Raw genomic sequence first — 26,826 nt, forward strand, 5'->3', positions numbered from 1 at the left:
TGGCACGCTCAATTTCTTTGAAAACATTTTTTGGCACACTGTGCTCAAAAGGTTACCTACCCCTGGTCTAGGTTGTCTGCTTTCAGAAAACGTTTTCGGGGGGGTTATCTTTAGGCCTAAAATGGATTTTAAGCATGTGTGCAGACGGCTCTGACAGAACCAACTTTACCAATTCTTAGACGTGGCTGCATTTTTAGCTTTCTTTCCTGTATTTTTATCTGGTGATGCAGCAAGTAAGTCTGTTTGTTTTTTTTTTTCAACAGAACAAGCTCCCCTGTGAATGTAGCAGTTAGTGTTGACACAAACCATTTACCACTGATCAACTTATTAATTCATGTAAAACCTTAATACCCAGAGGAAAAAACCCTGTTGCTTTAACTACAGTGTAAGGTGGAGTTTGGCTTCTGTTATTCACTTTTCAATCACTTGTGACAAAAAATAAAATATTCAATGTGCTCAACAAGCCTCTCAGCAAATTCCTTGGGGTGTCTACTTTCCAAAATGGGGTAATTTGGGGGGGCTGCCCTGCTATTTTAGCACCTCAAGAAATGAGATGGGCAGTCATAAATTGAAAGCTGCGTAAATTCCAGAAAATGTACCCAATTCAGCCCTCAAAAAATTACACTTGCCTGCACGCATTCTGCGAGCGAATTTTAAGGGCTGGCGAGGAAGGGCTGCCTGGGAGCGAGCGAGGGGGGACGAGCACTGCCGGCCGGCGGGTTATATGGGAGTCCTTTTCCCAGCGCTCGCTGAGGGGAAGAGAGAGGAGAGAGCCGGCTGGATGATCAGAGCGCGAGGGACATCACTAGCGGCTTTCATTTCAATAGCCGAGTGTTCCTAGTCGCCTGACAAGTAGCATCCCGTTTTGTGCAATGGAACCGTTCTAATCGGAGCGACACAAGTCACTCCGACTTAGAAAAAGGTTCCTGTACGACTTTGTGTGTGACTTGCATTGACTTCTATACAGAAGTCGTTTTGCAAGTCGCCGCTGAGTCGTGTCTTGGGTCGCCTGAGGCAGTCGTGCTGCCTCAGTGTGAACCGACCCTTAAGGGTAATTTCATGAGATAATTTATGAGGGCGTTTTTAGGGTCGGAATTATGGGCGGGGCAGAGTAGGGATTGGGTGGGGCAACTGGTGGCAAATTTCAAGTCCTGGCTAGTAGCTCAATTTTGAGCCCTGCCCTAGTTAGTAGTCGTTATAACTTTTGCGCAAACCAATAAATATACGCTTATTGATTTTTACCCGAGACATGTGGCTGAATGCTTTTTGACCTAAATGTATGACTAAAATTTGAGTTTATTGTATTTATTTTTTTTAATAGCAAAAAGTAGAAAATATAATTCTATCTTTTTTTTTTTTTTTTTTTCAAAATTTTCGTTCTTTTTTCGTTTTATATTGCAAAATATAAAAACCGCAGAGGTGATCAAATACCACCAAAAGGACGCAAATTTTGTTTGTGTAAAACATTGCATGACTGCACAATTACCAGTTAAAGCAGTGCAGTGATAAATTGTAAAAGGTGCTTTGCTCAGGAAGGGGGTAAGTCCTTCCGGGGCTGAAGTGGTTAAAGCGGTTGTATACCCGCTGTCTTTTTTTTTTTTTTTTTTTTTTTTTTTTACATCTGCAAGGGAAAAGGCATAATGAGCTAGTATGCACCGCATACTAGCTCATTATGAGATACTTACCTTAGAACAAGGCGCCGGCATCTCACCCTGTCCACGCCGAGGAAGCTGACATCTCCCCTCGGCGTGTCTTCCGGGTATCGCGGCTGTGAGTGGCCGGAGCCGCGATGTCGTCACTCCCGCGCATGCGCGTGGGAGACTTCTGCCCGGCAAGCTCCGGAGTTTGCCGGGCTGTCAGCCGAGAGTCCCCTGTGCGCATGCGCCGCTGCTGTCAGCGGCTCATTGCGAGGGGAAGATCTCCTAAACCGTACAGGTTTAGGAGATTTTTTTTTTTTTACCTACAGGTAAGCCTTATTATAGGCTTACCTGTAGGTAAAAGTTACAAATAAAGGTATACAACCACTTTAAAGGGGTTGTAAAGGTTCACTTTTTTTTTTTTTTTAAATACAAAAAACAAACATTGCATGATGCATTAAGGTAAAAAACCTTGAGGCTTTTTTTTTTTTTTTTTAGGCCCCTTTCACACTTGTGCAACTTGTCCTGCGACTTGGGACTGCAAAGTCGCATGACAAGTCCTATCCCATGATTTCCAATGAGTAAAATTCATATCTGCGACTTCAAAGTAGTCCCTGGACTACTTTGGTCGAACTTTGATGCTAGTTGAAGTCCATAGACCAAGTTTACACAGGCATTCCCTGAAATTGCGGCCGCAAAATCGCGGTAGTGTGAAAGGGGACTTGATGGAATTGTAATATACACATCATGGCATGACCAAAGTAAGCCTTTTCCAAGTTTGAAGTGGAACTCCAGGCTGCTTCAGAAAAAATTAAGTCAGCAGCTACAAATACTGATGCTGTAGCTGCTGACTTTTAATATTAGGGCCTGTCCAGGAATCCAGCGGTGTCCTCATGCAAGTCAAATTTTCGATCAGTTATAGGGTGCTTTAGCCTCCATCTTGACTAAGGGAAACTGGCAGTGAAGCCTTGCGGATTCACAGCTGGTTTCCTACTGCGAATTTGCAAAGCACGCTATAATTTGTGAATGGGCCGACTGCAGGGAAAAGGTGGGGGATGGGGGCAAAATTGCAAACAGAGTTGGAAGTTGGAGTGGGTAACTGTCAAAACCAGACAAGCATGGAGCTACCCCTTTTGTTTGGAGCTCCATTTTAAAGTTAATATCACTGCAACATTGATTAACCTGCTCTGTGCAATGGTTTTGCACAGAACAGCCCCATCCTCCTCGGGTCCCTCACTGGCGCTCCATAAGACACACAGAGTGGGGCTTTGCCCCGCCCCTACTCCCTCATCACTGGCTGTGATTGAGAGCAGCAGGAGCCAAGCACCCCTATCAGTGTTAAATGGTTTGTCTCGTCCCTGTAACTGATGCATCTGCAAAATAGCTTGTTCTTTTGAAAAATCGACTTACTGGCTGGTTCACCAGGTGAAGAAAGCCTAAAAAGGAAAACAAATGCAGCTATCACATCTAAGAATTTGTAAGTTAAAGTATGTTTTCTTTGGGGTTTAATACCACTTTGAAGACATTGTATTAATGCACCTTATGTTTTACCTGCATCAACTGTGTGTAAATCCTCACATTCCTGTGTCAGAAGTTTGTATGTAAAAACATGAGGTATTTAGCATAGCACCGCACAGATTCATAAGCTTTGTCTGTAGTGCATAGCTTACCTGTGAAGAAATTGCATACACAGCCACAATCCCTGGGTCCCTGTCTAGTGCTGGTGTAAGTGAGAACTAAACAGTAGTTGGATCCAACACAGACTCAGAGAGCTCACAATGCAGCTGGAAGATTTGTATTACATTGGAATCTCCTACCTATAGGATGGTAATGCATGCATTTGGTGCTAAGTGACCCAGAACAGGAAGTTGTCTTGGTGACTAGGGACATAGAACTACACTAATGCCTAAGAACAACAAAAACATTTGTAAGTGTATAGTCCCTTTTAAGGTAAGCTTTAACATCTTATAAAAATGTACAAGCAAAAATCTATGCCCCACACCCGCAATGCATATAAGGTACTTGTGGTTTATGTTCTGCACCAAATCTACATTCACATATAGAAAAAAAAAAAAACCCGAGTCCCATCTCGATCTAGCAATGTCCACGAGTACCTCGAGACACAGCGGTGCCATTGGCTCCCGCTGCCGTCAGCCAGTGAGGAGAGAAAGGGGGCAGGGCAGAACCGCAGCTCTAGACACATGATGCTGCGGCTCGGGTCGGGTGCCCCCATAGCAAGAAGAGGAGGACCCAAGAAGAGGAGGATCCAGGCTGCTCTTTGCAAAACTACTGCACAGAGCAAATAATTATAACATGTTTTGTTTTTCTTTAAAAATAACAGACTTTAGTATCCCTTTTTAAAAATCTCTTTCTACTAGAGTAAGTAATGCATTACCTTGTTATCAGCATCTAGTAAGTTGTGTCCACAAAGATATTCAATGTTGTTTACTGTTTGTTAGCCATATCTCTGAATGCATGTACAGTATATGTGTACTTCTGTCCACTTTTAAAACCCGATCCCAGAAGAGTTGAAGCTGTTATAGCTGCAAAGGGTGGGCCAACTCAATATTGAACCCTACGGACTAAGACTGGGATGCCATTAAAGATCGTGTGTATATAAAGGCGGGCGTCACAATATTTTGACAATATAGTGTATGCCCACTGGCACTCTGCAGACAACACATAAACTTGGCTTATATGCCACCGCTGGAGGCACTTGAAGTGTTAGCTGGTACTTCATAGATTTGAGTGTGTTCATGCTATTTTGTTTTCCTTTATCATTTGTTGCATAATATGACATTGGTAAGCTACATTTGGGATGGTGTAATTATTTGTTTGTTTTTTAATTTTTTCGTTACAGCTACATACAGAAAAAATGGTTCCAAACGGATTTCTTTGTTTTGAGGATGAACAGTTTATTGAGTCATCAGTTGCCAAACTAAATGCCTTGCGGAAAAGTGGCCAGTTTTGTGATGTCAAACTTCAGGTAGTTGCCCTACACCAGTGATGGTAAACCTTGGCACTCCAGATGTTTTGGAACTACATTTTCCACAATGCTCATGCACTCGGCAGTGTAGTGGAGCATTGTGGGAAATGTAGTTCCATAACAAATGGGGTGCGAAGGTTTGCCATCACTGCCCTACACTTTTTTTTAGTAATGTTGCATCATATTGATCGATGGGGTAAGATGTTATGGGCTGCAAGATGTCATTGATCATAGTGCTGTAAATGAAAAGCAGTCTGATTCATACAGTTACTATAGTCAAAAGTAATCAGTTGTCCCCAGGCAATCTTCAAGATTATGATTTTGTTCACTCCAATTGAAAAGAACCTTAAACGCAAAATCTGTAAATTAACATTCTTGAGACTGAAGGCATGTACTGAGCCAACCTTAAAGTGGTTCTAAAGCCTAAACATTTTTTACCTTAAAGCGAAGTTCCACACAAAAATGGAACTTCTGCTTTTTGGAACCCTCCCCCCCCCTCTGGTGTCACATTTGGCACCTTTCGGGGGGGGGGGGGGGTGCAGATACCTGTCTAAGACAGGTATTTGCACCCATTTCCTGGCATAGACTCCCACGGGAGTCTACGCCTCTTCCCATCCCTCCGCGCTGTCTCCTGGGAAACACACAGGTCCCAGGAGATAGTGGGGACCAGTTACGACGTGCAGAGCGACTCGCGCATGCGCAGTAGGGAACCAGGAAGTGAAGCCGCAACGCTTCACTTCTGATTACCTCACCTAGGATGGCGGCGGCAGCTGGCAAGAGTTGAGCGAGTGATTGGCTGCCGACATCGCTGGACCCTGGGACAGGTAAGTGTACATTTATTAAAAGTCAGCAGCTGCAGTATTTGTAGCTGCTGGCTTCTAATTTTTTTTTTTTTTTTTAGGTGGACTCCCGCTTTAATGCATTCCTTGCATTAAGGTAAAAAACGTTTAGGCATTAGTATCCCTCCTGACCAACCCCCCTACACCCCCCCCCCCCCCGCTTTTTCTTACCTGAGCTGTGCAGTCCCTCTCTCCCCTCACTTATGGCAGGGTGGATTTAATTTAAATCCCTAGTAAAACGGCTTATTTTAAATCAACTCTATTTTTAAATCATCATTTTTAAAGAGCAACTGTCATCTATGTCCCGCAGCAGCTCCTCCTCTGACCCTCTGTTGACTCACTGACCATCCCGTTCACTTTAATGGGATGGCTGATGATGCAGCAGTGAGACAACAAGGTGAGGGATGAGGTGGCAGCAGGTGAGTGGAAGCCCGCTAGCAGGTGCTGCCATGATGGATCTGAAATGACAGGTGCTTTTTCAATATAATGACTTATTCTTGCTTGTAGTTATTATCTTTAATATTTGCAAACAAAATGAAGATTTCTCTTTTTGTTTATTGACAAACACAGCACTTCCTTATTCAGAACTATAGGGTTATACCGCCCCCTACAGGAGTAGGACACTAGGCAGAAAAAAGACTTGGCTACGCCTATGGGCAGTCCTAGGTGGTATTCAACCCCCCCCCCCCCCCCTCTACTATAGGCCTTCAGTTCCCTGCTGGAATCTCTAGTCTTGGCAATTTTTATTTATTTTTATTCATTTTTTTTTTTTCTTATTTCCTGGATTTTTTTCCGGTGAGACCTACAATCAACTGACGGGCTGGACGCTTGATCCAGTGGTCTCCCCAGTCTGGCCAGCGAGCGTGTGTAGACAGCAGCTACGCGCTAGATCGGCTGCGATATAGCCCCACTGGACGGTGGCTGGCCCTGCAAGTTAAACGTCTTGCGAGGTCGCATACGGCCGGGTCTCGGCCCGAGTTGCAGCGTCCCTCATTGCCGACAGCCCCCCCCCACTTCGGTGGCAAGGAGGTTCTGTCTGGAGCGGTGCCCACCTGGTATACTGAGTACTTGTCCCCTCTCTCCCCTTGGTGGGTTTGCGGCGGACGCGGGCCCCTCCCCAGGTCGGTCCTGCGGGTTCCCCTCCGTTCCCTGCACCCTCTCTCCCTGGGGCGGATGGTCCCTGGAGATCCCCTGGTAGCCCCCCTCCCTCCTCCATATGGGGTAGTGTGGTGCCATAGTTGATCCTGGGGATGGTGTACAGTACTGGTGGGCAGGGGGTGTGCACCGCTGGGTGCTGTGCTTACCGGGAAGGGGAGGAGGAAGGCCCTGGGTGCCCCCGGGGGTCCGGTGCTTGGATCCCCTCTTTTTTTTTTTTTTTTTTTTTTTTTTTTTAGGTGGATTTCTTGGTGGGCTACAGGGATACCTCCTGGGTCCTTGGTAGCCTCGTGTGCGTGGCCATTTTGCTGTAGCCGTGTCTTTTTTTTTTTTTTTTCCTCTAGTGCCTGGTGACTTCCTATGTTTGTGTAGTCCCGCAGCCATGATATGGTGGACACTGTGCTCAGGCAGTGGCGGCCTTTGCTGTGTAGCCCAGGATGGTGTTTTTTATCAAGCGGCAGATTCTCCTTTTACCTCCTCTCCTTTTGTGCTTATCTTCTCCCTCATACACCACGTGTGTGCGGGACTATATCTGAGGCAGCAAGCACTGTGCTGGTGGGGTGGTGAGTCTGGTGGGGTCCCTTCCTCTCTGTGCTGCAGGCTGTGGGGTGTCCTGGTGATCCGGTCCTCCTATCGGTGCGGGGGTGTCCCATAGCAGTGGTCGCTCCTTGGTGCGGTGGGGCCCCTTCTTCCCCTATGGTGCCGCAGGAGTACTTTTCCCCACCTGACCCCCTATAAGAGGCTGCAGGTCCTGCCGAGTCCCAGCCATTCGTTGACACACTAACAGCGTTCCTGGAGTCCTTTGTGTCCCGGGTGGAGGTGGCTCTTGGGCGGCAGACTAGTAAGAAGCGTCCCACGCCTTCCCCTGCTTCATCTGTCTCATCAGATCCTGAATCTGATTCGGCCGCCGTGGATAGGGCCCATCCTGTGGGGTTTGGGGCTGCGCTCCTGGATTTTTCGGACAGTGAGGATGATTCCTCTGGCCCGGTGGCTGCGCACAAGAAGGCGCTGGTGGACGCACTGATTGCATCTGTGTGGGAAACTTTAAAATTGGAGGGTGCGGCGGAGGTGTCGGTCCCTTTTGGCACTTACAAACCGACTCGCACGGTGAAAGTGTTCGCTTATCCCTCCTATTTTGACAAGTTTGTCTATAAAGAATAGGAACGTCCCTTTGCGGTCCCAGAGTGCTTCGCTGTGCAATATCCCTTTTGAGGAGAGTCTTCTCAAGAAGTGGACGAGAAACCGGGGGATGATCCCCCGGTTTCTCAATTGAAAAAAGCCACCATGATTCCGGTTGAAGACTCTCCAGCTTTTAAAGATCCGGCTGACGGGAAGGCGGAGTCTCTGAGCCACACTATGTTCACTATTGCGGGTTTGGTGCTTTGGCCCGTCTTAGCCATTGCCCTGGTGTCTCAAACACTGACGGAGTGGGCGAAGCTGCTGCGCCGCAATCTGGAGGGGGATCAGTTTCCTCCTGCCTTCACTGAATTGGCTGACCAGTTGGTCCAGGGGCTGCAATTTGTCTGCAATGCCTCTTTGGATGCAGCGTCTTTGCTGGTTTCCAGGCCATGGACCTCTCTGATAAATGACATGTGGGCCTGCAAAGTGATTCTGTCTGGTTACAAGATCGAATTCCAGACTTGCCCCCAAGCAGATTTTTTTGTTCGCCATCCAGGGCGCGGTACAAGACCTGTTGCTTCAGGAGGTGATTGTCCCGGTTCTGGTGTCGGAACGTTTCCAAGGATTTTATTCAAATTTGTTTACGGTCCCAAAAAAGAGGGTATGGTACATCCAATTCTGGACCTTAAGGCCCTGAACCGCTTTGTGCGACTTTGGAAGTTGAGAATGGAGTCCATTCGCTTGGTGGTAGCATCCCTTCATCAGGGACACTTTCCTGCCTTCATTGACATCAAAGATGCCTACCTGCACATTCTGATTTGTGCACGACACCAGCGATTCCTTCGCTTTGCTGCAGGAGAGGAACTTTATCAGTTCATGGCGTGTTACCCTTTGGTCTCGCCTCCGCTCCTCGGGTCTTCACAAAAGTTTTGACTATGGTCCTTCTGCGAGCGGAGTCTCCTGCTACACTGAGGGGCGACGTGGAGATCACTATTCAGACTCTGGCAGATTTTGGGTGGCTGATAATTCTACCAGAAGTCTGCGCTAATTCCAGCTCAGAAATTGGATTATCTGGGTCTGACTCTGGATTCTGCTCTGGCCAGAGTGTTCCTTCCGCTGGACAAACTCCAGAAGTTACAGGCGGCGACTCGCTTACTGCTGTCCAGCAAGTGGGTCTCACTGCAGACTTGAATGTGGGTGCTGGGCCTGATGGTATCTACTTTCGAAGCGGTACCGTTTTTGCTCAGTTCCATACGAGACCCCTGATAAAAGAGATCCTGTTAAAATGGGACAAATGTCCAGGATCTCTGGACAATCCTATTCAGCTGAGCCAAGAAACCAAGGGGTCCCTGATCTGGTGGCTTCTTTCCCCGACTCTTCGGCAGGGAAAATAATTTCTTCCTCTGTACTGGACGGTGGTCACCACTGATGCCAGTCTGTCAGGGTTGAGAGGAGTCCTGGGCCTGAGCTCTGCTCAGGGTCGCTGGAGGTTGGAGGAATCCTGGCTACCTATCAACATCTTGGAACTTCAGACGATCAGACTCTGGATCATTGGACGGATCGACTTCAGGGGCTCCCGGTACGGTTCCAATTGGACAATGCCACGGCGGTGGCCTATATTAGCCATCAGGGAGGAGTGTGTCAGCAGCCTGGAAGTAGCCGGCATTCTCTGGTGGGCAGAACGCTCCATCCTGGCCATCTCCACCGTCCACATTCCAGGGGTGGACAACTGGCAGGCGGATTACCTCAGTCGACAGGTGTTAGACCAAGGGGAGTGGTCCCTTCATCAGGATGTGTTTCAACAGATATGCCTGCGTTGGGGCATTCCAGAGGTAGATCTGTTGGCATCTCAGATCAACAGAAAGGTGCAGCGGTTTGTGGACAGGTCTCTGGGTCCTCTTGCGGACGCCATGGACGCTCTGGTGGGGCCAGTATTGCCTGATCTATGCCTTTCCTCCTCTCGAGCTTCTGCCATCGGCTGTTATGCAGGATCGAAGCCAAAGGAATTACGGTCATTCTAGTGGGTATCACTTCTGCTCGCAGGGTGTTGGAATTGGCGGCGTTATCCTGTCGTACGCACTACCTGGTGATTTACAAACACAAGGTGGTTCTTCGTCCTTGTCCTTGGTTCCTTCCAAAGGTTGTTTCTGATTTCCATTTAAATGAGGACATTGTGTTGCCTTCCCTGTGTCCCAGGCCGCAACATCCGAGGGAATTTGCCTTGCATTCCCTGCGGATGCCTCATTTGGCCATAAGGTTCTGCAGACTGCAGTCTAGGGGGGTCTATCCCTCTTGAGGGGGTTTCTTTCTGTTCAGGTTGGGCTCCAGTTGTTCTCGTTGAGCTCCGGTTATCTGGTTAGCCTGTTATTTGTTGGCTGCCCCACCCCTCACGTTTGGCACTGCTTTCGGATGTCCCTATGGTTCTGAATAGGGAAGCGCTGTGTCCGTCAATGAAAGATAGAGAAAATGGGCTTTTTGACGTGCCATAAAATAAATCAATTTCTCCGAGTTCATTGACAGACACAGCACCCCCCCCCCCACCCCCCATGGAGTTTTAATGCTTTTAACACTGCTTGTTACAAAACTGAAGGCCTATAGCAGAGAGAGGGGTATATACCACCTAGGACTGCCCATAGACGTAGCCAAGTCTTTTTTCTGCCTAGTGTCCTACGCCTGTAGGGGGCGGTATAACCCTATGGTTCTGAATAAGGAAGTGATGTGTCTGTCAGTGAACTCCAGAGAAATGGATTTTACGGTAAGTCAAAAATCCCATTTTCCTATTTAGAAAAATGAGCTTTCAGATTAGTAAAACAGCGATATCAGAACCGATTCAATCATATAGTTTGTAGTGTACGTAGATTTGCAAAACAATGGGATAAAGGAATATTGCTGAACTTTTGTTTTATCGCATGGTTACTGTGAAATTGTGAGACTGCATCAATGCAGTGCATGTTATCTCAGCTTGCAGAGCTTGGATTCATTGACTGAATTTACCAATACTGTAACTATTGGAAAATATACAGCCTCATGCTACATAACTAAGCTCCATTTCCTGCTGAATAAACTAAATTATTAATGTATCCTAAATAGAAAACTATATTTATTTAGAGAGAGATTTTTACTCCAAAAGCATTTTATTTAAAATAAATTTGTTAAAAAACAAAAACATTGATTTAAATGTTTTCTTTTTTTTTTTTAAATCATTGATTTTTATCCACCCTGCTTATGGGTCTCACTGGCTTTGCTGGGGCACCATGAGCCATTGGCTCCTACTGCTGTCATTTAAAGCCAAGCATGTTCTGCTTTCTGTGACAATGGACACAGCAGTGGGGCTCGGGAGCGAGCACACACACGTGCCCCCATGCTAAGCAGCTTCCCGTGAGTGCCCTGGACAGGGAGGAGGTGCCAGGAGCGCCGGTGGGGGACCCAAGAAGAGGAGGTTTGGGACTGCTCTGTTGAATTTAATTGTACAGAGCAGTTAAGTTACAACCACTGTAATCTAAATTGCCCCAAGTAGCTAGGCGTACACGTCTGACAGACGAGGTTGCCCACAGTATTGGTGCTTATGGCTGGGAAGCCTGCCTAGAAGACCTTTATTATATCGGATCCCTTTGTTTTAAACATAGCATTCTTCAGTACATTTGGTAGTTTTGGAAATGCTTTTAAAGTAAAATTGAGGGGCATTCTGATTGGGTATGGGGTTGGGTTTTGTCAGCTTTAAAGTGGATGTAAACCCTCACATATGTACCCAGTGAAGTGAACAGCCTTATATGATACACAGGGATGAAACAAATCTCCCTACATACATTTTACATGTATATCTGCTGTCTTCAGCTTTATATGTTGTTTAGAAAGTGCTCTGCATTGTTACAGATTTTTTCTTCCTGTTCAACATTGCAGTGAAGGCTGGGCATTATTATTATTATACAGGATTTATATAGCGCCAACAGTTTACGCAGCGCTTTACAATATAAAAGGGAGACAATACAGTTATAATACAATAAGATACAAGAGGATTAAGAGGGCCCTGCTTAGAAGAGCTTACAATCTAATAGGGTTGGGGCAGGTGGTACAAAAGGTTGTAACTGTGGGGAATGAGCTGATGTAAGTGGTAAAAGATTACTTAGAGACCTTATAGGCTTTCCTGAAGAGAGAAGTTTTCAGCTGTCTTGGCATACAGCCAAGACAGCTGATTGGAGCAAAGGCACACACCTTCCCTCATAGGTTGAGACTTTCAGCTCTGTTGCTTGAACAGTTCAGGGCTCTGCTAATCTTTATAGCATCCCCCCAAACACAAAACTCAGACTGCTTTTATCATGTGTAGGAGAATTTGTCAGAAGTTATCATCCAGATAACAGAAGAAAGGAACAGGAGATGGCTACGGACATAGAGCTTTGAAGAGAGATAAGAAAAAACTGCAAATATATGTGCACAGCTCAATTTCATGAATCGGGTTTACATCCACTTTAAGGATTTACAATAGCATTGGCGCCCCCTTTCTTTCTTAGGTTGTTTAAGAATGTGTTGGAACAATGTGCATAAAAGTCAGGATTGTTATATTACAACATTTGCTACCTTATGGGCAGAACATTGAGCTGTTTTTCTTTCTTTTTTTTTTTTTTTCTTCTTTAGTGTGTGGGGTTTAAACCTGTGGTGGGTTAAACCTTATTTCTGTCACCTATGTGAATGGGACCGTTACTAATTACAGCTAACTGACCCAGCAAGGGTTACCTGCAATTAGCAGCGGGCGGTGGCCCCAATAAAAGCAATAGGCTAACTGCTCCCACAGCTAATCGTGACCGCTCACACATATAATCATGGATCAGTTACCGGCAATGAACGACCCTGGAACGCAGGTAGTCTGTGTCCAAGACCAGTCATTGCATGTAATCGCTCCATCTGACTAGTTTCGGAGACTATCAACCTCCCATTGCAGGCTGCCAACTGCATGTAATTGGTAATGACCCCATTCACAAGTGTGATTAGGGCTTTAGGACATCTCTCACCCCAGCAAAATCTATAAAGGAGTTGTAAAGTGTTCAAAATATGCATTTTCTAATGCTTTTCTATTTGCCTTTTCAAGGTTTGTGGCCATGAAATGTTGGCACACAGGGCAGTTCTTGCATGCTGTAGTCCTTACTTGTTTGAAATTTTCAATAATGACAACGAGTCTCATGGAATGTCTCATGTTAAGTTTGAGGACTTGAATCCAGAAGCAGTAGAAGTTCTGTTAAACTATGCATACACTTCACAGTAAGTTTTATCTATTTGCTATATCTGTTTTATGAAATAAAGTATGAAAAGGGAAATGTATCTAGTAGTGTTTTGTCATTCTGTATCAAAGGGAGCCATAAGGTAAGAACTTAGAAATTCATGAATGTTTGTTTTATATGTAAAAGTAAAACCACAGATAAGTCTGGGCTTTTGTATGATATTAATGGTTAAAGCATCACTTACTAGCACATTATGTGAAACTTATCTAAAAACAAAGCCCACCAGCGGCTTTCTGTCACTGCTGACAGGGCGTCCATCTTCACCCTGTCCTCCTTATGGGTTTGCGGGCACCGATCCTTTAAATGGATCACTCCCGTGCATGCACGTGGGAGACACTGTTCACGTGTTCCGTTAGAGGGCATGTAACGGTGAAGTCCCCGGCGGCTTCACAAGTAAATATTTCCTAAATGGTGCACGTTTAGGAAAGCTTTACAGTACTTACAGGTAAGCCTTATTATAGGCTTGTAGGTAAAACATAAACAAAAGGCATTTACTACCACTTTAAAGACCTGTAAATGAGTAGAGATGCTCTTATAGATAGGGCTACCAGAGACCTTTTTACATTCTTGGCCAAATCTGATCATAGGTGCTGTCGTTTGCAGACGGGATACTTGCAATGCTAACTGACCTAAAGGTTACGTTTTTTACCTTTTACTGTATGTAGGGTGTAACATGTTACTATAAAGCAGACCCCCTGAAATATAGTGTGCGCCTAACCTTTGCCTTAACAGTTTTTTTTTTTAATTCTAAAAGCAATGAGTGGTCAGTCCTGCCTACTTTATTTCTCATGCATTGCAAAGAAACCCAGATCTCTCCTTATTTCCATAACCCCTCCTTGTGCTTAGACAGAGAAAACATGAAGTTACACAAGATTTCTGGCTCAATAAAACAAGTGATTTTCGCGCTCTTTATATGGCGCACTTTCAAAGTGAGCAAATGAGTTGATTGGTAGACTTTAATAAACATTAACATTCATTGGTGTACTATACAATCATTTATATTTTTCTTTTATAGGCTGAAAGCTGAGACTGAATTGGTAAAAGATGTTTACTCTGCAGCAAAAAAGCTTAAAATCGATCGTGTAAAGCAGGTAGTGTTTTCAAGGGTGGTGGGCAGTGATTTTTGTTTTTTGCAAAGTAATGCAAGGTTTGAACAGACAGACCTTTTTATGAATGTTCGGAATTGTGGCCCAGTGTTTGTCTAAACTGAAGCATTGACTTCACCCTACTCTTCTGTCCATGGTAACCTTTTCTTCTGACAGGTATCGGTGACAACTGAGGAAAGGAGCAAGTATCATTAGAGGATATTGTTTGTGTAGTCAATATCCAGTTAAACCTTTTTTTAATTCTGAAGCCACAGCCTTGTCAAAAGAAAGGAAGAAAAAATAGGGCAGTCTGCCAAGAATACCAACATTCTTTATCAGTGGAACTAAGTCTAAACATTGTAACAATTTGTCAATGGAATAGACTTCGTGTGTAAATGAAGAAACCACTAAACCTTTTTCTGACATTTGTTGATTTCAAGTTAAAATCTTTTTTTTTGCTAGAAAATTACTTAGAACCCCCAAACATTATATATATTTTTTTAGTAGAGACCCTAGAGAATAAAATGGTGGTTGCAATATTTTATGTCACACTGTATTTGCGCAGCGGTCTTTCAAATGCAGTTTTTTTTTGGAAAAAAATTACTTTAATGAATTTAAAAAAAATATAACAAAACCAGTAAAGTTAGCCCAATTTTTCTTGTATAATGTGAAAGATTTTACATTGCAAGAATCGTGATCTTTTTATTCTAAGCAAATAAAATCGTGATTCCCATTTTGGCCAGAATCGTGCAGCTCTAAAATATATATATGTCCTGTCAAAACAGCTGGAAAGCTAATAAAGAAAAAATCTCAGCGCAACGGACTAGGTACCTAATGAAGAGTTGGAGGGGGTTATTAGAACTGCTGCCTCTACCTATTACTACCACTAAGTGGAGCAATGATACATGATAAGAAAACAAAGTAGATATGGCGCTGTTCTGCTGCTAACACATAATGGTATAAAAATACATAGGGTGCTTCCTTTGGAAAATTCTAGAGACTAAGAAGATATTATACCGTGTATTGATAAGTATTACCAATGTGTATCAATTGTGTATTGTCAAATAAACCAAACCAAAAATTACTTGTACACTGTGTTTTTGCATCAAAACTAAAATCAAACAAAGTGAGTGATTCCTAGTGTAAAAAAATCAGTATATATAATATCCGTTAAGATAAAGGATAAAACACTAAACAAAATTGTGGTACATGCTAAAACAATCTAAGGTGCAATTGCAATTAATATGCTTGCATGAAACTTTCCAAAGTGCTAATTATTAAAAACCACCAAACAAGCAGATATCCAAAGTCTGCATTTCTATAGTGTCCATTATAAATAAAAATAGAAAAATCATCAAAAAGCCAAAATTCCTGGATAATGAAAATAAATAAAAAATGAAAAAAATGATGATAAAATGAAAATAATAATGATAATTTTAAATATAAAGTGCTCTTGTGCTCGTGAAGAAAATCCTCTTTCTAGTCAGATGGACTTTTCAGTGAGTGAACACACAGTGCATATCTTAGTTCTTATTGCGGCTGCACTCACCAGATTCCTCTCCCCCTCCTGGGGTTAAAAGCATCCACAGTATGTGCCACTGTGTAGCAGTAATGAAAGAAGACCGTCCTTAATGCTTGCTATGAGGAGATGTGAAGAGGGTACTAACTATCAGAAAATTTTCGGACGGCAGAATTCAACGTCAGAAGTGACGTAATGTGCTGAATTGTTTTGTATGTGTTCTTTCATTTCTGAGCATGCCTAGTCTTGCTCTTCAGATTTTTTTTTTTGGCAGAAAACCATACAGCTACTTGGCCTCGCATACAGCCACTCTGTTTCAGCTCTTCCTCTCTGCAGGAATGTTGCCTTATGTTGCCCTTTGGAGACTTCATTGTCAATCTTTCAACTGCCGACTGGCCCTTTCAGACACCTGCACAGCCACGATGTTGCCCTTGAGAACAGTCATGCATTTAGCAGGGCATCAATCCCAAATGCCAGCCACAACACCCACACAAGTAGAATTGCCACCTCATCCCTTTAAACCTGAACACATATGACTTACACAGGTTCTGTGGCTGATTAACGTGGTAATTAAAAAAACAAAGCTGGAAATTTACAACTGCAATTAAAATAAGACTTTGCTGTCACTGAAAAGTATTTAATAATGACTACTTAGTCACATAATACAAAGGTTTGTTATTTCTGCATAAATGTAATTTATTTTTCCTTTAAAGGTGTGTGGTGAATATTTATTATCCAAGATGGATGTACAGAGCTGCATCTCGTACCGTAACTTTGCAAATGCAATGGGAGATTGGCGTCTTTTAAGCAAAATAGACATGTACATTCAGGAGCATCTTCTTGAAATTTCTGAACAAGATGATTTTCTTAAGCTGCCTCGACTTAAAGTAAGTACATATTGTCCTCTTACCGAAGTGTCTGTATGTATCTTCAAATATGCCAGTGCCGGTGCCCCGGATCTATTTTAGAACCCTGGACACCTTGTTTAGCTCTTTTATATGGCCCAGAATAGAAGGATGCCTAAATTCTCCACCCTGCAAAACCCTAAAGCGGAAGCTGATATGCCACTTCCGAATATAAAATAGTGGTACATAACAGGATAACTACGCCATTTAATTGATTGGCTGTCACCTGTTTCACCTACAGTAGTGGAGTCACATCTAGCATAATTCCTTAAATTGAATAACTTGTTGATTAGCTTTGGAGGCACCGAAGACAGACCTAGAAAAAGTGCGTTTGCCAATTCCGAATTAGGCCACAGCGGTGTGGAGAGAGTCCAAACATATTGTAGGATTTAAGGACACTGAAGCTGCACTTCCTACTTGGCCATAACCCAATGTTTTCTCAATTGCTACATTTTACGGACTACTCTTTTTGGGAACAAAAAGGTTCAACTACTCCCGAGGATATCTATAATGGCACTGTTCTTTCGTCCTTTGACCTACAGCAGAAATTTGACCTCCCCGTACAAACTTTCATAACTACCTGCAACTCAGGCACACATTGAGTGCTCAGTTTGGGACTAACGTCTCAAAATATTCTAATTACCCACTCGTAGGCATATTAAAGTCGCAAGGTCCTGGACGACTCATATCTGAAGTCTATACCCATCTTTTAAATTCTATTGTTAGCAAAACTCCACTGATAGTGCAATTCAAATGGCAACAAATCATACCAGATTTAACAGGAGGATTGGGAAGAGGCTTGTTCCTCTCATTCACAGGTGTCTCCAGCCATTAATAACAAGTTGACACAACTATATATGATACACCAGTCTTGCCTTACTCCGGTGAGGTTGCATGCTATGCATCGCTTACCAACGTTTAACTGTACGAGATGTAATCGCACAAAAGCTGATTTTGCACATGTAATTTGGGTGTGCCCTGTCATAGCAGGTTACGGACCTTCTGTCCTCAGCATTGTCGTTATCTGTTCCCTGTACTCCTATGCCTTTTGGGTATTCTGGATGAGGAACAGTGGCAGAGGTATCACAGAGCTCTACTGAAAGAGACGTGGTTTCTGGCTAGGAAGGCCATTGCACTTAAGTGGAAACAACCCAGTCCTCCTGTACATGGATAAAAATGGTAAACCTAATATTGCCATATATAAGACTTGTATATGAACACAAAGGGTGCCCAACAAAATATAATACGATTTGTGTGATGCACATCTACCCTCACCATTTCCAGTAATTAAGAAACCCATTGACTCAGACATAGAGTATAACAACTGTCAGAATTCGAACCTCTTAATGTTGATTTTTCATACCCAGGGCAATAACGGTGACTCATTGAAAGCTTTATATATCTTTTACTTTCTGATCCAAGCAAACTGTATATACATATCAGTTCAAATGTATAAGTGCTACGGTGCTCATGGTGAGCATTTTGTTGAATTTGTTACTGTAATGCAAATTTGTTAATAAAACATTTTGTTAGCTGCACAATTTAATCGTTAAAGAATCAAAATAACGATTCTACCCCCCTTCTGATCAGCATTTCCCAATTCTATGTAACAAGTGCAGAAAGTTCTCTGCTCACTTCTGACAGCTGACAAAAAAAAATCCAGGCAGCCTGCCAAGTTTATTTTAACATTGGAGATAGAGAAACCTTGTAAACATTTTGTTCTTAGATCAAAGGGATGAACTTTGGTCTGTAAATGAGGGCAGTTTAACCACTTAAAGACTAAACTTTTTCTGACCTTTGTTTAGCAGACATCCTAGAGAATAAAAGGGGCAGTTGTTGCAATATTTTGTGTCGCACTGTATTTGCGCAGCGGTCTTTCAAACGTATATATATTTTTTGTAAATACACTTTAGTGTTTATTTTTTTATTTTTTTTTTAAATCATTAAAGTTAGCCCAATATTTTTGTATAATTTGAAAAATTATGTTACGCCGCAAGAATCTTGGTCTTCGTTCTAAGCAAAAAAATCATGATTCTCATTTTAGCCAGAATCGTGCAGCTCTAGTATATATGTTTTCTTGCTTATAAATATTTGAAAAGACGAAAAATGCTCTGAGCTGCTGTAACAATTAAAGGGAGAAAAAAAAGCCATTTACTGCACATAGGTGCATACTAGCATTTTCAAAAGTGCCTGCAATTGCGAAGTAATGAACACAATGTACAGGTTTAAATAAACCATTGGGGCTTGTTTACACTTCAAAACAAGGCTTCGGACACGCTTTGTTAAAGCTCTTTGAACGCCAGTCAAAGCTCCTGTCACTAAATAAAATGGTTAGCTTACAGTCCTGTTTACACCTGCTTTTGCTTGGTGCTTCGATGAGGCTTCAGTGGGGCTTTGGTGGAGCTTCGATGAGGCTTCAAGCAAGCTTTGCCATAGACTTCTAATGGAGGCTTTGAAGACGCTTTGATGCACCACTGAAGCTACATGGGGTATAGTTTTTGAAGCAAAGCAAAAGCAGGTATAAACAGAACTGTAAGCTAACCATTTTATTTAGTCACCGGAGATTTAACTAGCATTCAGAGGGCTTTAACAAAACCTGTCCGAAGCCTTGATGAAGCCAGTGTAAATAAGCCCTTACAGTACAGGACACAGGCAGAATATTTATATTCCATGGGTTATAAAGGTGTACCTACAAGTGATTATACACTGGAAAAGCTTTAGAGGTCACGCTCCCTGGTGCTTCCCCTATAAACTTACTCCTCTCCGTGAAACCTCAGTTTTGTGCTAGTGTCTGAAGGAGTTCCAGCCGTTTCCGTGTTTAATAAGTCAGCAGCTACAAAAAGTGTACCTGCTGTCTTTTAATAAACACACACTCGCCTGTCCCACGATCCAGCGATGCGGCCGCCCAAAGCCTCGGTTCTCTCCCCCGCCGGCATTACTAGTGTGGGCACCCGACTGTGACAGCTTGCGGCTTCACGGCCAGGTGTGCCCTGCACATGCGCAAGTCCTAAATAGCTGGGCAGTCTTCTGGGACCTGTGACGTATACCAGAAGATTGCAGGGAGGAAGTGGCCGCCTAGGCGGCGAGAGTGGAAGTGGGAGCTGAGTACCTGTCAAAACTAGGTACACACTTCACCCCCCCCCCAAAAAAAATGACATGCCAAATGTAGCATGCCAGGGGGTTAGGAGTCCTTAGAGTGGAAGTTCCACTTTTGAGTGGAGCTTCATCCAAAAGGGGAAGTTCCGCTTGTTTGCACCCCCCCCCCCCCCCACTGCCACATTTTGCCATTTTGCACTTTTTGGGGGTAGGGGGTACCCCCCTCCTTCCCCTGCAGTCTTCTGGGACATCTCACAGGTCCCAGAAGACTATGGGACCATTCACAAGGCATGACTCATGCATGCACAGTAGGAAAATGGCTGTGAAGGCATAAGGCTTCACTTCCTGTTTCCCTTACTTGCTATGCTGATACCTGCACCCAAAGCCGATTTTGAAGAATCGGTACAAATGAGGACATCACTAGATCCCTGGACAGGTACCAAATGTCTTTTATACTTAAAATCTTTTTATTTTTGGGGTGGAGCCTGGAGCTCATCTTTAACTAGTTTTATTATTTTTCTCATTGTCTTCTAATGCCAGTATAGCAGTCAGGTCGGTAAAATTTAGTTAAAATATTGGCTGCCATACCCAGACCCCACACTGTGGAGGGGGCCTGTAATGTTGCTTCAGCACTGGATCCTGCGTGGAAGCTCACCTTAGCATTTGTTACAACCTGTTGCGTTAGCTGTAGGAATGCTATACAGGCCCAGTGCTGTGGTCATCCCTTTTGGAACCCAATCCTTGAAGACCCCTTTCAGAGTTATGCCCACCGTGATGGGCGAAGGCTGTACTTCACAGTCCAGCATTGTGGACATGTAAGACAGTGTCACCCTTTGTCTCTGGTAACTATTAAAAACGTGTTTATATTTGGAATGTATTTACTTCATAGCGCAAACTTGTAGGTAAAATGCAACCCTTCAGAGCTCGGTGTCAGGTGAATGACCAGGTGTTACATCATACCATTGATTTCTCACTTGAACAACTACTTGAGCCCTTATAAAGTACTCGGGTGCTTCCTCCTATTCTTTCACCATAATTCGTTACAGGACAGTCTACACCTGAGCTGTCATGTACTCCTTAACCCCTTGGCACTGGGCACAAACAAATATGCGTCCTCTCGGCACTGAGGGGCTGCATATTTGCGTGAATTGCTGACCATACAGCTGTGCCAAGAGCGCACACGGTGCAGGCTCCCTACAGTTACCGGTGCCTAAATCGAATGCTCCTGAATCGCTGCTTGCGATTGGGATTTTTCGGATCACGTGACAGCCAGTCACGGCTTCCCTTTGGCTTATCCTCTTCTCACAGACTGTTAACAAAGCTCTGCTTTCCTGTCCCAGAACTCAGGCCATCCAAGTCGCAGGCTGTCTAGGCGACCTTCTTCTGAAGTACTACTCTCCCTTGCAGCTATCAGAAAATGTCCACAAGACAATTCAGATGCTCCAGGCCAATGGTTCTCAACTCCTGTCTTCAGGACCCACTAACAGACCAGGTTTGCAAGATAACTGAAATACATCACAGGTGATATAATTTGCTGCTCAGTGATTGCAGTATTCTAGTCTGCATCTCCCCAAAGTAATACTTAAAGTGTAAGTTCACCTTTTACAGAAAAATCTGTAAGGTGAACTTACACAGGACCCCCTCCTCAAACCCCCCTGCCCCCCAGTCCCGCTGACCTGGAGCTTGGTGATCTCTCGCTATGAGCTCTGGTATAGCCACGTCACCGGTCCGGGGCTTAGAAATCCCCTCGGCTTTCTCTCCCCTTCTCCCCCACTGACAGGACAGGCTACTTTGGTTCTGATTGGTCGGCGCTGACCAATTGAAATGCTCCTAAACGTACCTCCTAACGGGGTACATTTTGGAGGTTAAGCCAAGGGGGATTTCTAATCCCCGAACCCGTGACGCGGCTATACCAGGGCTCATATCGGGAGATCGCTGACCTCCAGGTCAGCGGGACTGGGGAAGGAGAGGGTCTTGTGTAAGTTCACCTTACAGATTTTTCTGTAAAGGTGGACTTGCCCTTTAAAATCTGACCTATTAGTGGGTCCTGAAGACAGGAGTTGAGAACCACTGCTCTAGACCTTTGATCAATTCTAACTAACAAATCTGCTATCCAGCCTTTCCTTCAGCTGGAAAACTTGGGTCTGGTCCTGGACACATCCCAAGTCTTTCTACCATATGAGAAAGTTCTTTCCCTAAGAGCACTTATCTCATTTTGACACCCAAGTCTCGGTAGCACTTGTGCAAGGCTACCACCTGGTCTTCTGTTCATACTTGGTCAAAATTTTAACTGGTTTACATGTACATCCAATCTTCTGCTGAAGCGGCTTTTGGCCGCAAGGTTCCTGCAGTGTTTCTCGGTTGGGTCCTTTGACCCTTGTTGTTAGGCCTGTTGCCACAGTTTAGAAAGTACATTCGATCATGTGTGCTCGATCAGCTGGATAAAGAGAGAGTGGGTTATTGGAACTCTTTTTCACATCGAATTCATGTGGAGAGGTACATTTATGTCACAAGGACAGTTGAAGTGATAAGTTGACTGTGGGCGGCTGCCAGCTCATGACAGGCTAGAAGTAACTCTGTGGAAGGCAAAGACAAGGAGAGCAGTGCCATCTAAGTGCAGCATTATTAAGACATTTTATTCCATAAAAGACAATTGGTAACTTACAAGATGTATGAGATGTCAGCGCATGTGGGATTAATAATGTAGTTCATCAGCTCGTTGGAAAGACTAGCTTCTCACTGGTGACGAGGCAGCTGATAGGTCCAGGGAAGCCAGTGGTTCCCAGCGCTTCCAGACACTCAGGGCGGCTCACGGCGGTGTACGTCACTTCCGGTTGGAGAGAGAGCGGGGAGGAGTGTGCATTCACAGCACGCGTGCTCCTTCATCAGGAGACTTATGACCAATCTTTTACAATTCATTGCTTGGGGACGCACCATGGTATGTGAATATTCTTCCAATGTCCTGTACTGTATGATTTTAAGATGAGGAGTTTTGACTTGCATGTTAATTCCATATGTTGGACTACAGTAGAGGACACAGGCCACCCTGCCATTACTTGCTACAAAACTGAAGACTCAGGGAGTGGGGTAGGGTTATAGGGGAGGTGCTTGGGGTTGGGGGCATGTCCTCACAGGTTTTGCCAGTGTCCAGTCACCCAAATATACAAGCCTTTAACTCATAGTGTATGAATATTTTGCCTGTCTCTTCTACTGTTCTCCCAAGATATGGACTTAACAAAGAAGTCAAAATTCCTCTATACTCTTTGAGGGATGCAGCTCCCACCCCTCATATGCTATCGTTCTCTCTGGACTGCTTGCTACAATCTTTGGATTGCCTGGTGTTGGAGAAAACTGTCAGAAGTGACATGCAGATTGCAGGGAAAGGTGAGAGCAACCAGGATGCACACTAGGCGTTGTGGATCGAGGCAAGTGCACTTTATATGAAGATATGCTTTGTTCATTTTTCCTTCAAAAGATTTACATCTAATTTTAGAATACACACTTGAATCTAATTTTTTAAGGCAGGGTTTTAGTATTACGTCAAATATTCTGCTGACCTCCCTCTTTAAAATCCAGTTCTCACTGGTGGGCTGTAACCTTAATTTCTTTAATTTCTACATCATGGGATACAGAGCCTTAAGTAATTACTTAACCACTTCAGCCCCGGAAGGTTTTACCCCCTTCCTGACCAGAGCACTTTTTACAATTCGGCACTGCGTCGCTTTAACTGCTAATTGCGCGGTCATGCAATGCTGTACCCAAACGAAATTTGCGTCCTTTTCTTCCCACAAATAGAGCTTTCTTTTGATAGTATTTGATCACCTCTGCCGTTTTTATTTTTTGCGCTATACACGGAAAAAGACCGAAAATTTTGAAAAAAAATGATATTTTCTACTTTTTGTTCTAAAAAAAATCCAATAAACTCAATTTTAGTCATACATTTAGGCCAAAATGTATTCGGCCACATGTCTTTGGTAAAAAAAATGTCAATAAGTGTATATTTATTGGTTTGCGCAAAAGTTATAGCGTCTACAAACTAGGGTACATTTTCTGGAATTTACACAGCCTTTAATTTATGACTGCCTATGTCGTTTCTTGAGGTGCTAAAATGGCAGGGCAGTACAAAACCCCCACAAATGACCCCATTTTGGAAAGTAGACACCCCAAGGAATTTGCTGAGAGGCATGTTGAGCCCATTGAATATTCATTTTTTTTGTCCCAAGTGATTGAACAATGACAAAAAAAAAAAAAAAAAATTACAAAAAGTTGTCACTAAATGATATATTGCTCACACAGGCCATGGGCATATGTGGAATTGCACCCCAAAATACATTTAGCTGCTTCTCCTGAGTATGGGGATACCACATGTGTGGGACTTTTTGGGAGCCTAGCCGCGTACGGGGCCCCGAAAACCAATCACTGCCTTCAGGATTTCTAAGGGCGTACATTTTTGATTTTACTCCTCACTACCTATCACAGTTTTGAAGGCCATAAAATGCCCAGATGACATAAAACCCCCCCAAATGACCCCATTTTGGAAAGTAGACACCCCAAGCTATTTGCTTTGAGGCATGTTGAGTCCATGGAATGTTTTATATTTTGACACAAGTTGCGGGAAAGTGACAAATTTTTTTTTTTTTTTTTGCACAAAGTTGTCACTAAATGATATATTGCTCACACAGGCCATGGGCATATGTGGAATTGCACCCCAAAATACATTTAGCTGCTTCTCCTGAGTATGGGGATACCACATGTGTGGGACTTTTTGGGAGCCTAGCCGCGTACGGGGCCCCGAAAACCAAGCACTGCCTTCAGGATTTCTAAGGGCGTACATTTTTGATTTTACTCCTCACTGCCTATCACAGTTTCGGAGGCCATGGAATGCCCAGGTGGCACAAACCCCCCCCAAATGACCCCATTTTGGAAAGTAGACACCCCAAGCTATTTGCTGAGAGGCATGGTGAGTATTTTGCAGCTCTCATTTGTTTTTGAAAATAAAGAAAGACGAGAAAAAAAATTTTTTTTTTTTCAATTTTCAAAACTTTGTGACAAAAAGTGAGGTCTGCAAAATACTCACTATACCTCTCATCAAATAGCTTGGGGTGTCTACTTTCCAAAATGAGGTCATTTGGGGGTTTTTTTTGCCACCTGGGCATTCCATGGCCTCCGAAACTGTGATAGGCAGTGAAGAGTGAAATCAAAAATTTACGGCCTTAGAAAGCCTGAAGGCGGTGCTTGGTTTTCGGGGTCCCGTACGCGGCTAGGCTCCCAAAAAGTCTCACACACGTGGTATCCCCATACTCAGGAGAAGCAGCAGAATGTATTTTGGGGTGTAATTTCACATATTCCCATGGCATGTTTGAGCAATATATCATTTAGTGACAACTTTGCGCAAAAAAAAATAAAAAATTGTCTCTTTCCCGCAACTTGTGTCACAATATAAATTATTCCATGGACTCAACATGACTCTCAGCAAATATCTTGGGGTGTCTACTTTCCAAAATGGGGTCATTTGGGGGGGTTTTGAACTGTCCTGGCATTTTATGCACAACATCTAGAAGCTTATGTCACACATCACCCACACTTCTAACCACTTGAAGACAAAGCCCTTTCTGACACTTATTGTTTACATAAAAAAATAATTTTTTTTTGCAAGAAAATTACTTTGAACCCCCAAACATTATATATTTTTTTTAAAGCAAATGCCCTACAGATTAAAATGGTGGGTGTTTCATTTTTTTTTTTCACACAGTATTTGCGCAGCGATTTTTCAAACGCATTTTTTGGGGAAAAAACACACTTTTTTACATTTTAATGCACTAAAACACACTATATTGCCCAAATGTTTGATGAAATAAAAAAGATGATCTTAGGCCGAGTACATGGATACCAAACATGACATGCTTTAAAATTGCGCACAAACGTGCAGTGGCGACAAACTAAATACATTTTTAAAAGCCTTTAAAAGCCTTTACAGGTTACCACTTTAGATTTACAGAGGAGGTCTACTGCTAAACTTACTGCCCTCGATCTGACCTTCGCGGCGATACCTCACATGCATGGTGCAATTGCTGTTTACATTTGACGCCAGACCGACGCTTGCGTTCGCCTTAGCGCGAGAGCAGGGGGGACAGGGGTGCTTTTTTTTTTTTTTTTTTTTTTCTTTATTATTATTATTTTTTTATCTTATTTTTAAACTGTTCCTTTCATTTTTTTTTTTTTAATCATTTTTATTGTTATCTCAGGGAATGTAAATATCCCCTATCATAGCAATAGGTAGTGACAGGTACTCTTTTTTGCAAAAATTGGGGTCTATTAGACCCTAGATTTCTCCTCTGCCCTCAAAGCATCTGACCACACCAAGATCGGTGTGATAAAATGCTTTCCCAATTTCCCAATGGCGCTGTTTACATCCGGCGAAATCTAAGTCATAAAATGCTCGTAGCTTCCGGTTTCTTAGGCCATAGAGATGTTTGGAGCCACTCTGGTCTCTGATCAGCTCTATGGTCAGCTGGCTGAATCACCGGCTGCATTTTCAGGTTCCCTGTTGAGACAGGAGAGCCAGAGAAAAACACGGAAGACGTTGGGGGGGAGGGGCATTCCCTCCCACTGCTTGTAAAAGCAGTCTAGAGGCTAATTAGCCGCTAGGATTGCTTTTACATGAAAGCCGACCGCTGGCTGAAAAGAATGATACCAAGATGATACCTAAACCTGCAGGCATCATTCTGGTATAACCACTCAAAGTCGTGAATGGCGTACCTGAAGACAAAAAAATGGTTAACAATAAAGCACAGTAAACGGTAAAGTATAAAAAATTGCATACCTGAAAAGCAAACATGATAAAACATAATAACAATAAAACATTGCAGAATAGAATACAGTAAAAAAGAGCAGAACAATAGAGAGAGAGAGAGAGAGAACAATAAAACGACAACTATTTTTTTTTATTTTATATTTTTGTATGTGTTTTTTTTTTTTTTACACTTTTTTTTGTAACTAACTTTTATAACTGTAACCGGTTCCAGGTTCGGGTCTCTCAAAATGCGATGGCATCTTGGGAGACCCTGTGAAAGTGTGCCTAGTCTGTGCAATGCTGTACCCTACGCTAATACTCAACTAGTGAATGGTAGCGTTCAAAACATTCACCAATGCAAAGACCAGGATTGTCAGGACAGGAGGGACAATAATAGAGGGTGTCACGCCTATATCCGC

The 26,826-nt window shown here is 43.4% G+C and overlaps 1 protein-coding gene across 1 annotated transcript in view; it reads left to right on the forward strand.

Annotated features, from left to right (window-relative positions):
- Nucleotides 1–26,826, forward strand: part of IVNS1ABP (influenza virus NS1A binding protein) — a 163,083-nt gene that overhangs the window by 58,973 nt on the left and 77,284 nt on the right. Inside the window, exons 3-6 of the mRNA XM_073592881.1 lie at nucleotides 4,498–4,623; nucleotides 12,820–12,989; nucleotides 14,025–14,100; nucleotides 16,327–16,500. Coding sequence (XP_073448982.1) covers nucleotides 4,513–4,623; nucleotides 12,820–12,989; nucleotides 14,025–14,100; nucleotides 16,327–16,500 — 531 coding nt within the window. The 5' untranslated portion in view covers nucleotides 4,498–4,512. The remainder of the gene's footprint in view (nucleotides 1–4,497; nucleotides 4,624–12,819; nucleotides 12,990–14,024; nucleotides 14,101–16,326; nucleotides 16,501–26,826) is intronic.

The sequence above is a fragment of the Aquarana catesbeiana genome, linkage group LG07 (genome assembly GCF_042186555.1).
Source record: "Aquarana catesbeiana isolate 2022-GZ linkage group LG07, ASM4218655v1, whole genome shotgun sequence".
NCBI classification, from domain to species: domain Eukaryota; kingdom Metazoa; phylum Chordata; class Amphibia; order Anura; family Ranidae; genus Aquarana; species Aquarana catesbeiana.